The 15,320-nt window shown below is 48.5% G+C and overlaps 1 protein-coding gene across 1 annotated transcript in view; it reads left to right on the forward strand.

Annotated features, from left to right (window-relative positions):
• LOC101994726 (aldehyde oxidase 1) overlaps nucleotides 1–15,320 on the forward strand; it is a 52,139-nt gene that overhangs the window by 15,036 nt on the left and 21,783 nt on the right. Inside the window, exons 9-20 of the mRNA XM_005366346.1 lie at nucleotides 16–160; nucleotides 881–973; nucleotides 1,787–1,938; nucleotides 2,562–2,655; nucleotides 2,994–3,103; nucleotides 4,005–4,189; nucleotides 5,293–5,455; nucleotides 7,104–7,196; nucleotides 10,571–10,740; nucleotides 11,060–11,174; nucleotides 12,332–12,454; nucleotides 13,088–13,184. Coding sequence (XP_005366403.1) covers nucleotides 16–160; nucleotides 881–973; nucleotides 1,787–1,938; nucleotides 2,562–2,655; nucleotides 2,994–3,103; nucleotides 4,005–4,189; nucleotides 5,293–5,455; nucleotides 7,104–7,196; nucleotides 10,571–10,740; nucleotides 11,060–11,174; nucleotides 12,332–12,454; nucleotides 13,088–13,184 — 1,540 coding nt within the window. The remainder of the gene's footprint in view (nucleotides 1–15; nucleotides 161–880; nucleotides 974–1,786; nucleotides 1,939–2,561; nucleotides 2,656–2,993; nucleotides 3,104–4,004; nucleotides 4,190–5,292; nucleotides 5,456–7,103; nucleotides 7,197–10,570; nucleotides 10,741–11,059; nucleotides 11,175–12,331; nucleotides 12,455–13,087; nucleotides 13,185–15,320) is intronic.

Below are 15,320 nucleotides of genomic sequence, written 5' to 3' on the forward strand. Positions count from 1 at the left end.
TTGCCTTCTCAACAGACAATGGCTGAGAAACAGCCACCCAAGACCAGAATGTTCAGTGGCGAGAGAATGACGTGGATTTCCCCAGTGACTCTGAAGGAACTCGTGGAAGTTAAATCCAAGTATCCCCAGGCCCCCATCGTGATGGGGAACACCTCTGTGGGTATGCGAACCCCCTGGGATATCTTATGAAGGAAACAAGCTTCACGTGGGTGTGTTGTCAGGACCACAGCCAGGAAACCCAGTGTTGTTCAAGAGATGTTCCAGCATGAGAAAACTGCCTGCCCTGTGCTTCACTGGTGCAGAGGCTGGCTTGCTGATCCCACGCTAACCCAGCAGCAGGGCTAGCCTGTGCTTCAGAGGTGCAGAGGCTGGCTTGCTGGCCCCATGCTAAACCAGCAGCAGGGCTAGCTTGGGCTTCACTGAGCACAGGCAGGCCCCATGGTAGGTCAGCATGAGGGGTACCAGTGCTCTGGTTTTCCATCTGGGGACCACATCAGCTCTCATCCTGAAACTTCTTTGTCCTTCCTCTCTGGGTGGTGTCTCTGTGACTATAATGTGCCTTACCTAAAAAGGCAGTGCCAGGGTCTTCTCCTTTTCCACTTAGGCCTAGGGTGGCTGTCCATATCTCTGCAGGACCCCCAGGATCTTCTTCCACTGACATCTGAGTGTGCCATACAGCACAAGTTTTAGGGCTAACAATTCTAAAGAGTCCCCGAGTTTTAGCAGTCACTGTCTCTGCCTGTGGTTTGCAATAAACAGCCCAATAAAAAGGAAACAATGTTTATATGTCCCAAGACATGGGGTTAATCATAATTCAAATTTAAGAGAGTAGTTAAAAATCTTTTTATTCTAATCCTGTGTCTCTTCCACATTCCCTCAGGGCCCGAAGTAAAGTTTAAAGGTGTCTTCCACCCCGTCGTAATTTCTCCTGACAGAATTGAAGAGATGTGTGTTGTGAGCCAGGCCGGTGATGGTGAGTTCTTACCCTCTGTGTTTCCCTGGTGTACTCCTCTGGTCTGCAGCTCGGCCCAGTGATGGACAGCGGAGAGCTGTTTCTAGGTAGACTTCCCAGTTTCTCTTCAGACAAAGCCGGGAGTGTCTGGAGGGAGTCCAGGCAGAATTCTCTGAAGTCCCAGTTGACCCTGTCTGAGAAGTCAGACTGTCACTGAGGGACTTTCCTCTCTGCAGTACCAGGGAAACTAACAAGGATTCAAGGGGGATCTGGGCCATGGAGGAGAAGATGTAGCTGAATGAGACATGCTGACTGCTCTCCAGAGCGAGGCAGAAGGAAAAGAAGGGGTGCTAAGCCTCTGCAGTCTGGCCTGTGTCATTCTCACGAAGGGAGTTTGGTTAAAAGGCAGTGAGACTCAGCAGTCCTCAGGATAAAGTTCCTGAAATCCGATTCTTGGTGATGACATAATTTATCTAAGATCTTGGGGCTGTGACTGACCTGAGTCTTAGTTTTCCCATCTCTGAAGTGAACCTATTAATATCTCGTGGTTGTGTTTACATTTGTGGAGGTTTTTTTAAATCACTATCAGTATAATATGTGGTAGACTTAGCCTTCAAGGAATCCAGCCTTCATGCTCTCCACCACCGACTCCACCATCGATCCACGCATCACCGCCAACCCCACGCCACCTGCATCACTGTCACCATCACCACCACAGCCGATAGGCACAGCAACGCGGATCCAATATTAAGATTTCCAAGCCTGTAGCTTTAGTCCAACACTTGGAGGCCATCACTGACTACGTGCCACTACTCACAGGAGACTTTATTTCAGGGCTGACCCTTGGTGCTGGCCTCAGCCTGGAACAGGTGAAGGACATTCTGGCTGATGTGGTCCGGAAGCTTCCCGAAGAGAAGACACAGACGTACCGTGCCCTCCTGAAGCACCTCAGAACTCTGGCCGGGTCCCAGATCAGAAACATGGCTGTATGTATTTAGCAAGTCAACTCTGGCATGGTGACTTCTATGACTATAACTGGTGACTCCTTCCTGTAGTAATATGAGCGGTGGGGCTGCATCCCCAGCACCCCGGCCGCCTGCTAGCTTATGCCTGAAATAACAACACACAAACTGTATTCATTTAAACACTGCTTGGCCCATTTCTATATAGCCTCTTCTAGGCTAATTCTCACATATTAATTTAGCCCATTTCTAATCATCTGTGTAGCACAGCTAGGTGCGCTTACCAGGAAGATTCTAGCCTATGTCCATCTTGGGTCGGAGCTTCATCGCGTGTGTCTGCCTGAGAGCGGGCAGCATGGCGTCTCTGCTCCAGAGAGCAGAGCTGTCGAGTCTGAGCTCACTTCCTCTTCCTCCCAGCATTCTGTTCTGTTTACTCCTCCCACCTATGTTTTAACCTATGAGGCCAAGCAGTTTCTTTATTGCTTAACCAATGAAATCAACAGATTGATATATGACACTCCCACATCACCTTCCTGCTCTTTAAAACAAACCAAAGGAACCACTCTCCGATGCACCGCTTGACTTTTATTTTAGTGCTTGTGCTTCATAACTGTGTAAACAGAACTGACAGTGACCACTTTTTAAAGTCTCTAGGGGGCCACATCGTGAGCAGACATCTTGACTCTGATCTGAATCCCCTCCTGGCTGTGGGGAACTGTACCCTCAACTTACGGTCCAAAGGTAACAGCAGTTTCTGCTCGGGGAGTTACTAAGCTTGATTGTTTCTCTCCCTCTGGGGAGGCAGGAAGTCCTGTGTGGAACATGACTGTTCTCTATAACATCAATAATTTCCTTTACCTTGCTGAGTCTGAGAAGTCGCTCAGTCTGTCCCAGGGAGGAGGGCTAGGTTAGAGGAAACATATTAAGATTCTGTCAGACATCACACACACACACACACACACACACACACACACACACACACACACTACCACCCACAACAGCCCGTAGCATCATTTCCCAGGTTTAGGAAGTTGGTTCAAGAGACTGAAGATTCCAGAGAAGGTGTCATGTTTCCACAGATGGAGATCGACAGATCCCTGTAAGCGAGCAGTTTCTCCGCAAGAGTCCCGATGCGGATCTTAGGCCTCAGGAAGTCTTGGTTTCAGTGAGCATCCCGTGTTCCAGGAAGGTGAGGGTGACCCTTCCTCTCCACATCAAGTGGCCCCACCGGCTGTGGCTTGTGTGGGCTCAGGACACAGACGTGTGTGTGCAGAGGGGATGAAGTTCACTCTAGGAAGTGACAGAGGCCACTGGTGCAGGGGGGACTTGGACACAGTCACTGTCACCTTGCTGTGTAGCCCCTGCCACTTCTAGAACTAGGAGACCTTCTTCCCTCTTCCTCTGCCCCAAACTCTAAAGTTGCTTTTTCAAAGACGTCCTTCGCCCTTTCCGACGTCTTCCCTAAGTGAGACAGCTCTGCCTAGATCCTGGGGCCTGAACAATGCTGAAAAGACTTTTACAGGGGACCTTGCAGAGGGAAATCATGGGTTTGGGGTTGGATATCCTGAGACTTGAGTTCTGGTTTCAAGACTTGAACTAACTAATGAATCACCCCAAGTCCACGGCTCCTCATTTGTAGTGTGGGAGAATCACACCTGCCACGTGAGATATGATGGTTTAGGCAGACTGCCTTCCGAAAGAAGCACACAGAGTGGCTCAAATAATGGACCTTTAGTTCCTGGGATGTCTGGGGCTAGAACTCTGATATTGAGGTGTCAGTAGTGTTGGTGACGTCTTTTAGGACCTCGGACCTTGACCGTAGTTGCCTCTCTTCTAGCGTTTTGTGGTCCTTTTCATGTCTCTGTCCAATTTGTCTCTTCACAGACACCCGTCAGTTGGGATTAGGGTCCCGATTTATTAGGGCTTCTCTTTACCTTGTCCCCAAGAACTGAAGTACTGGGATTTAAAATTCCAGCATCTGAACTTAGGGAACACACAACAGAGGCTATAACAGAAAGTCTGCTGAAATCAAATCCCTTTGGCGTGGAGTTGTCTCTCAAGAGAGTTATGTTTGTGTTTCTTTCCCTCAGTGGGAGTTTGTGTCAGCCTTCAGACAAGCCCAGCGCCAGCAGAATGCACTCGCGATTGTCAATTCTGGAATGCGAGTCCTCTTTAGAGAGGGAGGTGACAACATTAAGGAGCTCTCCATTGTGTATGGCGGTGTTGGTCCGACCACCGTCAGTGCTAAGAACTCCTGCCAGAAACTCATCGGAAGGTGAGATGCTGTGTTCTTAGCTTCCAGGTACCTGAGCCACCAGAACCGTGGGAAGCTGCAACAGAAAGAAGACAAAATGCTTGGGATCTCCCAGTTTGATGGCTGGGAACACCAACAAGATATCATCATCCATGTTGCTTCTTAGCAAATTCAGAAATGAGCATCTGTAATCTGTGTACATAGTGTGTGAGCATGTATGATGTGCACGTGTGTCTGGTGTGCATACATGAGTGTTTGTATATGTGTATGTAAGAAAGAGACAGACAAGCCGGGCAGTGGTGGCGCACGCCTTTAATCCCAGCACTCGGGAGGCAGAGGCAGGCGGATCTCTGTGAGTTCGAGACCAGCCTGGTCTACAGAGCTAGTTCCAGGACAGGCTCCAAAGCCACAGAGAAACCCTGTCTCAAAAACCCCCCCAAAAAAAAGAAAGAAAGAAAGAGACAGACAGAAAGGGGGTCAGATGCTCATTTTTTCTCGTATAAATTTATATTCTTTTCTAGGGGGAATCTGAAGATCTTATTCTGATTAAAAATAGAGCAGGTGCTAACTGGTTGCTAACCTTCTCTTTTGCTTACCTGAGCTGTTTTATCTGTAGGTAACAATAGCTAATCTTTCCTGAGAACTAATGAATTAAGAGAGAGCAGCGATTCGGCACGTGTGTTTTAACCCTTCAGTGGCTCAGACTGCCTGGCGCATATCTTAGTCTCCTTTCCTCCTTAACTTATCCCAGTCAGCCTATTTCACACCAGGGAGCCTCCCTTTCGTGACCTGTCACAGAGAACCAAACCTACTTTGTGAGTGGCTGAGCAGGTTACATATGCGAACATGCACAGTGCTACCCCAGGAGCTGACGTACAGAAATGTCTAGGAGTAGATGAGGCAGGGAGTGACTCTTGAGCTAAGGACTTCTGTTGGGTGAGGATATGGTGAGACCCAGCCAGATGCTTGGAGAGTAGCTGAGCATCCTAAACTCGGCTTGCCTGGCTGTAGACCCTGCTCTCCTGCTTCCCATAAAGACTGCAGCCCTGGGCCTTATCTGTTAGCCCTACCTATGAGATCATGAGCCCCGGCAGACTGAGTCTCCTCCCGTGCATCTCTCACAGGCCCTGGGATGAAGAGATGTTCCACACAGCGTGCAGGCTGGTTCTGAACGAAGTCACCCTTCCCGGCTCTGCCCCCGGGGGGAAGGTGGAGTTCAAGAGGACCCTCATTATCAGCTTTCTCTTCAAGTTCTACCTGGAGGTGTGCCGGAGTCTGAAGAGAACGGTGAGTGAGGCCATTGTGTGGACCGTGATGCCCAAAGCAGGGCAGCAGACCCTGCTGAGCATCCATGGACCGGAAAGGATGAGAAACTAGAATCACATCCTCCCGACGGCTTTCACTGGGCCGTCTCGAGGATAGCTGTATGTCTGAGGAGGGATTGCAAGGAGGGCACAGGCCTGCAGAGGGGTTTGCTTGACACCTCAAGTTATTAGGACTTCTCATCTGTCTGCTTAATGCTGAGAAAACTTGTTAAGGAGGTGAATTTTCTTCCCACCTGCTGAAGCTTACCTTATTGTGTGTGATTCCTTGTCTGGGTTCACCCTTATTTATACGTGAATGGCAGTCACCCCGTATTGGCACGTGAGTCTGCAAAGGGAGGAGGCTCGGTGTGGTCCCCAGCGATTCAGAGGATGCTGGGTAGAATGACAGTTCTTAGCGATGCTGGTGGCCTACAGGCTTTCCTTTCCTGCTTTCCCTGAGCACAGGGCCACGTGATTGCTGCCCAGAGAAAGCACACCTGGAAAAAGTTCTCTGAAAAGCATTTTCTGGGTGAAAGGAACTTAAACCCAGTTGTCCTCATTAGCCTCCTGCCACAGTTAACCCAATTAGACGAGAAGCCAGGACCCCTTGCCTTGTACAGAAATCAGACCGTAACTTTAAGTCGGAGGGAAGAGTTGGGAGAGGGGGCCAATTGGATCAGAACACATTATACAGAGCTCTCAAAGAATTCCTAAAAGTTAATACATACATAAATCAGTAGAGGACAGGAAGTCCTCTCGTGGAGGTCTTAAAAGGCTGCCTTCTCAGTATAAATGAGAATAAATAAGAACCAATAGGCCATATCAGATGTTCGCGATGATGAGCTGGAAATCATATATAAATGACGTATTTCCACCAGGTCTCCAAAAGTGGGAAAATAAAGCAACTGTAGACCCTCACTCCCAATGACCAGCAAACAATACAGTTCTTGGTGAATCCGCTGATAAATTTGACAACGTCTGCCACCATTTACCTTCCTCTCTTTGAAAATACTACCTGCTGTCGGCTTTATTTTCTAGTAAATTTTTTTTAATTATAAAAGTTAAATCATGAAGTTTATCATTTAACATCTTCTATAAAGTAGCGCCTGACCTCCTGTCTGTTCTCAGAGGTCCCTTCTGTGGGGAGATGGCAGCTGTGCCCCCTCTGCCCTTCCCTGTGCCTGCAGATGTCACCAAGCAGCTTTGGGGACATTTGCTATAATGGGCATTGGTTCTGACTTTTTCTGCGTATCGACTTTTGTTTCTTCTGTTTTATTTGACTTCTTTCTGTTGCTGTATTGGTGCATACCCCCCTCCTGCTACTTAGGAGAGCAAGTCTGTCTATCTAGACAAGGTTGAGAAAATAGTGATGACCAGATAATAATCTAATAGAACAGAGACGGTGGCAGTGAGTGATATTCTGATTTCGTGTGGTCTGTCCCATCACGGAGGACGAAATGTACCTGCAGGGTCCTGTCCTGTGGTCAGGAGGGCGTTTAGATTTCCAGGGTGAATACTTGATCAACTCCAGACTTCAGGGTAGAGATGTTTGGCTGGGAGCTGCACCAGCGTTCTCCCCTAGAACATTCTGGTCGATTTAAATTCCCACTGTTCTTTTCCTCTGTCTGCAGGACCCTGCTCACTATCCTAGCCTGGAAGTCAGGCATGAGAGTGCATTAGAAGATCTACATTCAACTCCTCACTGGAGAACATTGACCCACCAGGTTAGTGCGTGCACGCGTGTGCATGCATGTGTGTGTGCTCTCGAGTGTGTGTGGTAGCGTGTGCGTGCGTGCGTGTGTTAGTGTGTGTGCGTGTGTGTGTCTGTGTTAGTGTGTGTGCATGTATGTGTGTGTTTAATTTCAAATACAAGAAGGGCGGTGGGGGCACATGACTTTAATCCCAGCACTCAAGAGATAGAGGCCGGGCGGATCTCTGTGAGTTCAAGTCCAGCCTGGTCTACAGGAATGAGGTCCAGTGTAGCTAGGGCTACACAGAGAAACCCTGCCTCAAAGAACAAAACAACCAAATAAGCAAATCAAAGAGGGGACTGCAGAGCCTTTGCCTGTTGGAGACACGTTGCCTTCTTCAGTATTTATTAAAACTTCCTAACTAGGTTGGGAGTGTGGTGCGGTGGTGGAGTATGGACAGGGCCTTGATTTTGATACCTAGTACCTCAAAAAGGGAAAAAGAAAAGTAGCCCAAACCAATTAAAAATCACGCTAAAAAAAAACCCTCCCCCCCTAAAAAAACCAAACAACAAAACAAAACAAAGCAAACTAAAAACTAGGAAATGTTAAAGAAATATGCCTGGTTTTATCTTAAAGCCCGCCCCCCCCTTTTTTTTTTTAATACTATGGCTTCAGGCCATGGACATAAACAAGTTGGCCCATTGCTCCTGGCTTCCTACCCTGGCTTTGTAGCTATTCATCAAAGCCTAGTTCTGAGTTGGCCGGTGAAATGTTTTGGTACATTTCAGAGGACAAGAACACACACCTGTCCCTAGGGGCCATGGAACCACAACATAAGATGTTGCAACAGCTGCTAGTTTGTTTTTCTCCTGCGCTGGACTACTTTCTTTCCTGAGTCCTTCCAGTCCACGTGGGTTTCCACAGGTTCATATTATTGTGAAATCAATCAGAGCACTGTGAGCAATTTCCCAGGTTTCCTGCTGCAGGCTACACTATGAGAGTGTGTGACCCCGTAGCTTTGGCTGTTTTGGTTTGTTTTTCCAGACGTGGTTTCCTGAAAGTATAGGACTCCAGTAGCTTGGGTTGTTTGTTGTTTGTTTGTTTGTTTGCTTGTTTTTCCAGACACGGTTTCCCTGGGTAGCCCTGGCTGTCCTGGAACTCACTCTGTAGACCAGGCTGGCCTCGAACTCAGAGATTCACCTGCCGCTGTCTCCCGAGTGCTGGGATTAAAGCTGTGCCATAGGGCTGGCTTTCCCATAGCTCTCAAATGGAAGTTCCTGTCATAACATCATAAAAATATAACTGGATAAGATTAATGTGTGCTTTCTTGAAATAATTCTCAGGAAACTGGACCTAGAGTTTGTTAAGCAAGGAATGGGAAGAGATTTTAAAAAACCTCAGTACACCTAACCTGTTGACAGATTTCATTATAAAAATTCAAATCACACCACAGTGAACACTAAATTTGCTGAGGGTCCCTGGAGGTTTGCAGTTCAATATGTTCAAAAAATTTAAATATGCCAAACTGCTTTGGAAGTGAACATTTTGAAAGTTAAGAACAGCTGCCTTTCCCCTAGTGTTCTGTGAAGAACACGCTCACGGCCTGTGACTTATGGAAAGATAGCACTTTGGTATGGATGGCATCTCAGGGAAGAACCAAAGTCAGTGATGGTCATTCAGGTGATCAGAGAAAACTGAGTCTCCTGAGCGGTTGATATTAAATGGGTGTAATGAGCATGGAAGTCCCCCAGCTCATAACAATGGGTTTTTACAGCAGTGTTCTGAATCAATGTTTGGGGTGTTCTGTGTCTCCCACATAGATAAATTTTGTGGTCTCAGTTTCTCTCTCTCTCTCTCTCTCTCTCTCTCTCTCTCTCTCTCTCTCTCTCTCTCTCTCACACACACACCACACACACACACTCATTCTCTCTCTCTCTCACACACACACACACACAGACAGACACAGACAGACACACACTCTCTTTCACACACACACACACACACACTCATTCTCTCTCTCTCTCACACACACACACTCACACACACACACATGAATATCCAAGTTTCTAAAGCTATTTCAGCTCTCACAACAAACACTTCTCCCAATCACGTTCTTGCTTTGGAAGTTCGCTTTCAGACCCTCACAGACACAGGTCATCAGTGACAGAGGAGGGTTGTTGGCCATCAGGGTCCTTGACGAGTGGACCCCTGCTTTTAAGCTCTGCCGTGAGGAGTAGATGGCAGGGTGAGGGACGCATGGCAGAGCCAACTGTGACCCTCATACCAACAATTAAGAAAGAAACGGGATACGCTCCCCCAATGGCCTAACACCTCCCACTCCACCCCGTCCCAGTAGGACCAAGCCTTTGGGAGACATTCTGCATTCAGACCGCCCCTGGTGACTCCAGGAGATCACCTGACTGGGGGCTAGCCACCTTCACCCACTGTCTCTAGTCATATAACAAGCAGAAGGAGGTAGCCAAGTGCACTTGCCCGCGATCCACTCCAGCTGGCTGCTACTTTGATAAATCAACGTTGACGTCTGGCTGTCACGGCCTTGAAATTTTCCTCAGTCTTTTGGAACACCGAACACAGTAAAGTTTGAGAAGATTTTCTTCACGGTTGTGAGATGTTCTATTATTTACAGTAAAAGGTGTTAGCATTAATAATAGAAAACTCCAGGAGCCTTTTAGATCCCTGGGAATGCGTTGGCTCAGTGTCCGAGCCTATAAATTACCTAGAATTCTGCTCCTCAGGATGGAAACAGAAAATCTCTGAGAATATTTTATAAAAACAAAAAAGAGATGTGGGTAATTTTTCACTCAAATAGTGTGGAAGCTGAGAGCCTAATATGATTTTTCTGTACTTTGGGGGGCAATTTTTTCAGAGAAACCAATTTCTCCCTCTGCAGCATTTGAGCAGACGTACCTGGTGATGCTGTATCATCTGTTTGTGTTTTCCTCCCCAGCTCAGGTCTCTGAGGAGAGGGAGGGGGGGCTGTCAGGGAGCAGGGCAGTGAGTTGGATGGGTGGAGCCGGTGGATGTTGGGGCCCCGCTTCAGATCCCCGCTCCAGCCTGAATCCCAGGGTGTAGAGTTGGTGTCACATGAAGAAGGGATTGAAACCCATGTGCTGAGAGCAGTGGAGTTTCCGTCAGCGATATCTGGGATCTGCGTTTCAAAAGCTAAGAAAGTGAAAATGTGTCACACTTCCACGTTCCAGTCTGACTATTAAAGTGTTCTGATAGGCTGTCTGGAATAGTGAAGACAATGGCAGTTTTCACACTCAGGAGTATTCTGGCGTCAGCATACATGTGCACCGCTACTCTCCCATGGGAGACACACTCTGTGATCATCCCTGCAGTCTCTATGGAAACCTAAAGCTAGATGTCGGTCCTCTATTACACAGAGCGTGGACCCAAAGCAGATTCCTCAAGACCCGATTGGGCGTCCCATCATGCACCTCTCCGGGATTAAGCATGCCACCGGCGAGGCCATCTTCTGTGACGACATGCCTGCAGTAGACCGGGAGCTTTTCCTGACTTTTGTAACCAGTTCCAGAGCACACGCTAAGATCGTGTAAGTGTCCCCACCCCGCAGCCGGGGAGATTCTCCTCCATGTCTGACTCCGCTCTGTTAATGGAAAGTAGTGGAATGGAAGGGGTGAATGGAGGCTCGGTGACCCCCAAACTAGAGAAGACGTGGGCTTGAAATGTCGGATTCCTCACGAACATCCTGCACACAGTCACTTGACTGTGCCCCCAACTTCGTCCTGTGTCTGGCAGAGAACTGTCAGAATAGTTACCTCTCCTATGGATCCTTATTTCCCAACCGCCACATTCTCCGTGTCTCTGGCCCTCGTGTCGGCTCTGAGGAGCTGTCTGCTCTGTTTCCCAAGGTCCATGGACCTGTCCGAGGCGCTCAGCCTGCCAGGCGTGGTGGACATCATTACTGCAGATCATCTTCAGGATGCAAACACCTTTGACACAGTGACATTCCTGGCCACAGATGAGGTATTGCCTTTTTGCTTTCTGTTTGAACAATTTTCCCAGTCAGTGGCACCTCATGTTTTCATAGAGATAGTGTCTAATTTGCCGTGGGAGGAGTGAGAATATGAGCAAAGAGGTCAAACCATGATGGGTTGACCCACTAAAACAGTTTACCTGAGCTAATGAGAGCTCACCAACACCAAACTAATCCCTCTGAATGTGGTTGAGAGTTGCATGACCCGGGGCACACTGAGGGGCCACTGGCAAGGGCACCAGGATTTATCCCTACTGCTTGTACTGTCTTTTTGGGAACCTGTTCTCTTTGGATGGATACCTTGCTCAGCTTAGATATAGTAGGGAGGGCATTGGGCAGTCCCCAAAGCAATGTGCCTTACCCTCTCTGAGGAGTGGATGGGGGTTGCTGGATATGTGGAGGGGAAGAGAGAAGGGGAGGGAGTGAGAACTGGAATTTGTATGTATAACGAATTCAGATTCTAGAGGAAGGAATCCACGGTTCATTCCATCCACACTGTTCCATATCCCATGGCATTTTATAATGAACTCAGCAAAGATAAGCAGACCCTGTCCGTACACCACTTCCCCTCCAGGGAAGACCTAATGGGCTCAGCCCCCTCTCCTTGTGATAAGTTCATTTACATGTTGTAGATAACCCCCTGCCTACCGTAATTCCTGAAGTGAGAGCTCACGCTTTATTTATGTGTCTGTTTCATGTACTGCTTCCCAGATGGGGTGAAGCCGAGGGGAGCTGTTCTAACACAGGCCAAGTGAAGGTGTCAAATGATTCACTTTGACGACCGGGATCTCAGGCTACTGCAATGCAGCAAAGATGGGATAGAGATTCTCTGCATAGCTGAGGCGTCTCAGTCCTCTGTCTACCCAAAAGAACTTCCTAATTTCAAACAGCCCCTCCTCTGGCTCTCCTTTAAAGACAGCTAGGCCCTAACGAGTCTGCAGTCAAGTGTGAAGCTCCCCAAGGCAGACCGTTAGAGGCCATGTGACTCATGGCCTTTCCATGTTAACAAGCCAGTCCCAGACTGCACACAGGACCTGTCCTCAGAGTCTGCCCCACACAAGCCGAGTTTTGCCTCTCTAAGAGTGGGAGCGAGGACCACAGCCAATGGGAGGAGCCCAACAGCATGCGCCTCCTTTCTGTGCCTCAGGTGCATTGCGTGGGCCATCTGGTCTGCGCCGTGATCGCTGAGTCTGAGACCCAGGCCAGAAGAGCAGCGAAGCGAGTGAAGGTCGTCTACCAAGACCTGGAACCGCCGATCCTGACGATTGAGGTATGAGGTCAAGCTGATGGAGGCAGATCAGGGGCCAGAGTGCCGGTGTGAGCGGCCAGCGGTCGGTCCGTTCCAGGGCTGTGGTACCCTGGCAAGGCTTACGTGAGCCGTCAGTCTGGGGCTGGTGGCCGCTGGTGCCCCACTGCCCTGTGCAAAGGAAAAGCTCATGGCCCTCCAGGACGATCGTGACTCTAGCAGACAGAGCCAGAGACTCCAGTCATTGGTGGTTTAGCCAGCATTTATAGGTGTTTACGCCATGGAGCCCTTTTTGTGTCTCATGTCACCGAAGGCTGTATGTGTGCCTGCCACGGATGATGCTCAGAGAGGCCAGGCAAACACTAGAAAGTGGGGGCAATGACCAGGGATGGATAGCTCTGTCTCGGTCTGCGTCAGCCTGGGACACAACCATTCTCCACTGGGTCCCCTAGGTATTAGGTGTTTTCTGAGCAGGCTGCGTCCTTTGGAGAATCTCTGAAGCTTGGCTTTCAGCTTAGCGTCCCAGGGCCAGTGGGGGAACGCCAGGATTCCTTCCGGAAGAGGAACGCGACCCAGACCCGATCTTTTTCCACGGGGCTTGGACTCCCAGGCTTTCTAACCCAGGAAGCCTCGCTTTTCTCCCCATTCCCGTTCCAGGAAGCCATACGGCACAAGTCCTTCTTTGGGCCGGAAAGGAAGCTGGAGTGCGGGGATGTTGATGAAGCCTTCAAAATGGCTGATCAAATTCTTGAAGGTAAAGCTTGCTTTAGCGGGGAGCCGCAGGGAATCTTTCTAGTCATGTCTAGTTTAGGTCTCGCCTTGCCTCCTAGAAACCATCCCACAGCTTCAGGGGTGCTGCTCCCAGGGAGCAAGTCCCCATTCAAACCACCTTTCCCTGTGTCTCTAGTGGCACCCACAAGCCATGTGAGGGACCCAGAAGCAGGGCGTCTTCTTGTCCATCGCCAGCCTGCTCTGTTACTGTGACTTCCCCCTCGTTGTTGGAGGATAGTTTCCTCAAATACAGAATTCTGGGTTGACTACAGTCGAAAGTTTTGTCCCAGTTCCTCTGTCACCATGGTTACCGAGGAGAAATAACAGTGTTCTCTGAAGTGCTTTCTTCTCACAGAGCAGGCACCGACCTTTTCCCTGGCTTAGTTTAATCTTCAGTTTTTTTTCTGAAATTGAACTGTGCTGTATCATGCCGAGGATTGCTTTGGATTTATCCAGCTTGAGGGTCACTCAGCATCTTAAATCTGTGGGTTTCTATTATCTGCCAAGTTTGGAAAATTCTCAAATACTTGATTTCAATGACACAAGCACCCAATGCCCTGTTCTTGGCCACATGGTTTATGAGACTCCATTTTTTATCGTCTAATTATTATATTTTTCAGATTGGCATATTTTTTATTATTGTTGTTGATGTTATTATTATTATTATTTGAGTTTTTCATGGCATGTTTTTTTTTTTTCCCTGTCTGTCATGGAACTCACTATGCAGACGAGGCTGGACTTGAACTCACAGAGATCTGTCTGCCTCTGTCTCCCAAGTGCTGGGATTAAAGTCATTACTACCATATCTTTCTTGTTGGAATCATTGACGTGGCCCAGCAAGGAGCTGGGGAGTACTCATAACACCCTGACATGGGTGAGAGTCTGGCCCCCCCTCTTGACCTCTGCAGATGGAGCTGGGGCTCCAGGTCCTTCTGTGGCATCTGTTGGTATCCACTGCTTCCTGGGTAAAGGGATTCTGTCTTCTGAGTCTTCTCTCCTTAGGGTCCTTTGGTGTTCACGAGGCTGTTTGTTTTTCCATAGCTCCAAAATTAGTTAATGTAACCAGCAGGCATCTTTTGATGTCCTCTTGGCTGTTGAGAAACAGAGAGAAAAGGAGAAACACCTGTCCTGTTAAGGGATCGGACCCGCTTTACAAGCAGTAGTTAGGAGACAGTATTGGAAAAGACGGGGCAAGGCACTAAACCCGCTAAGTCGAAAATAACCTGAGTGGAGGGACTGAGAGAAAGGAGAGTGTGGCGGGGGTCAGAATCACCCAGAAATTCTGCAAAGAAGTTTTCATTTACCTCTGTAGTAATAGGAGCGGTGGGGCTGCGTCCCCAGCACCCCGGCCGCACCCCGGCCGCCTGGCTAGCTTATGCCCTGAAATAATTACACGGACACTGTATTCTTTTAAGCACTGCTTGGCCCATTTCTATCTAGCCTCTTCTAGGCTAATTCTCACATATTAATTTAGCCCATTTCTAATCATCTGTGTTGCACCCCAAGGTGCGCTTACCGGGAAGATTCTAGCCTACGTCCATCCTGGGTCAGAGCTTCATTGCGTGTGCCTCAGAGAGCAGAGCTCTCGCCTCTGCCCGCAAGAGTGGAGCATCGTGTCTCTCTGAGGCATCTGCCCCCAAGAGGAGAGCTGTCGAGTCTGACCTCACTTCCTCTTCCTCCCAGCATTCTGTTCTGTTTACTCCTCCCACCTACGTTTTAACCTATCAGGGCAAGCAGCTTCTTTATTTAATTAACCAATGACCTTCCTCCATCAAAGAAGTTTTCATTTACCTCTGTAGTGGGAGTGAGGTTTGTACTTCGCCTGTGGGTGTTTTGGGATTTCTGGCTTCCCTAGAGCCAGTACTGGCACACAAGAGGTGCAGGATAGCAGAAACTCTGAGAGCCAACTGCTATTGGGGTCTTTTATTGTATCCTGAAGTCCCTACTCACGCTGCTTTGTCTCTCTAGCTTTAGGGACATCTGTCAGTTTGTAATGAGAGAGAGAGATAAAAAAAAGAGAGAGAGAGAAGAAGAGAAATAAAATCTTGAATGGATTTATTTGGGGATAATATACAAAAAATAGAGATTTCAGTATGGGAGATTTATGCAGAGAAGGGCT

Source organism: Microtus ochrogaster, unplaced genomic scaffold (assembly GCF_000317375.1).
Source record: "Microtus ochrogaster isolate Prairie Vole_2 unplaced genomic scaffold, MicOch1.0 UNK8, whole genome shotgun sequence".
NCBI classification, from domain to species: domain Eukaryota; kingdom Metazoa; phylum Chordata; class Mammalia; order Rodentia; family Cricetidae; genus Microtus; species Microtus ochrogaster.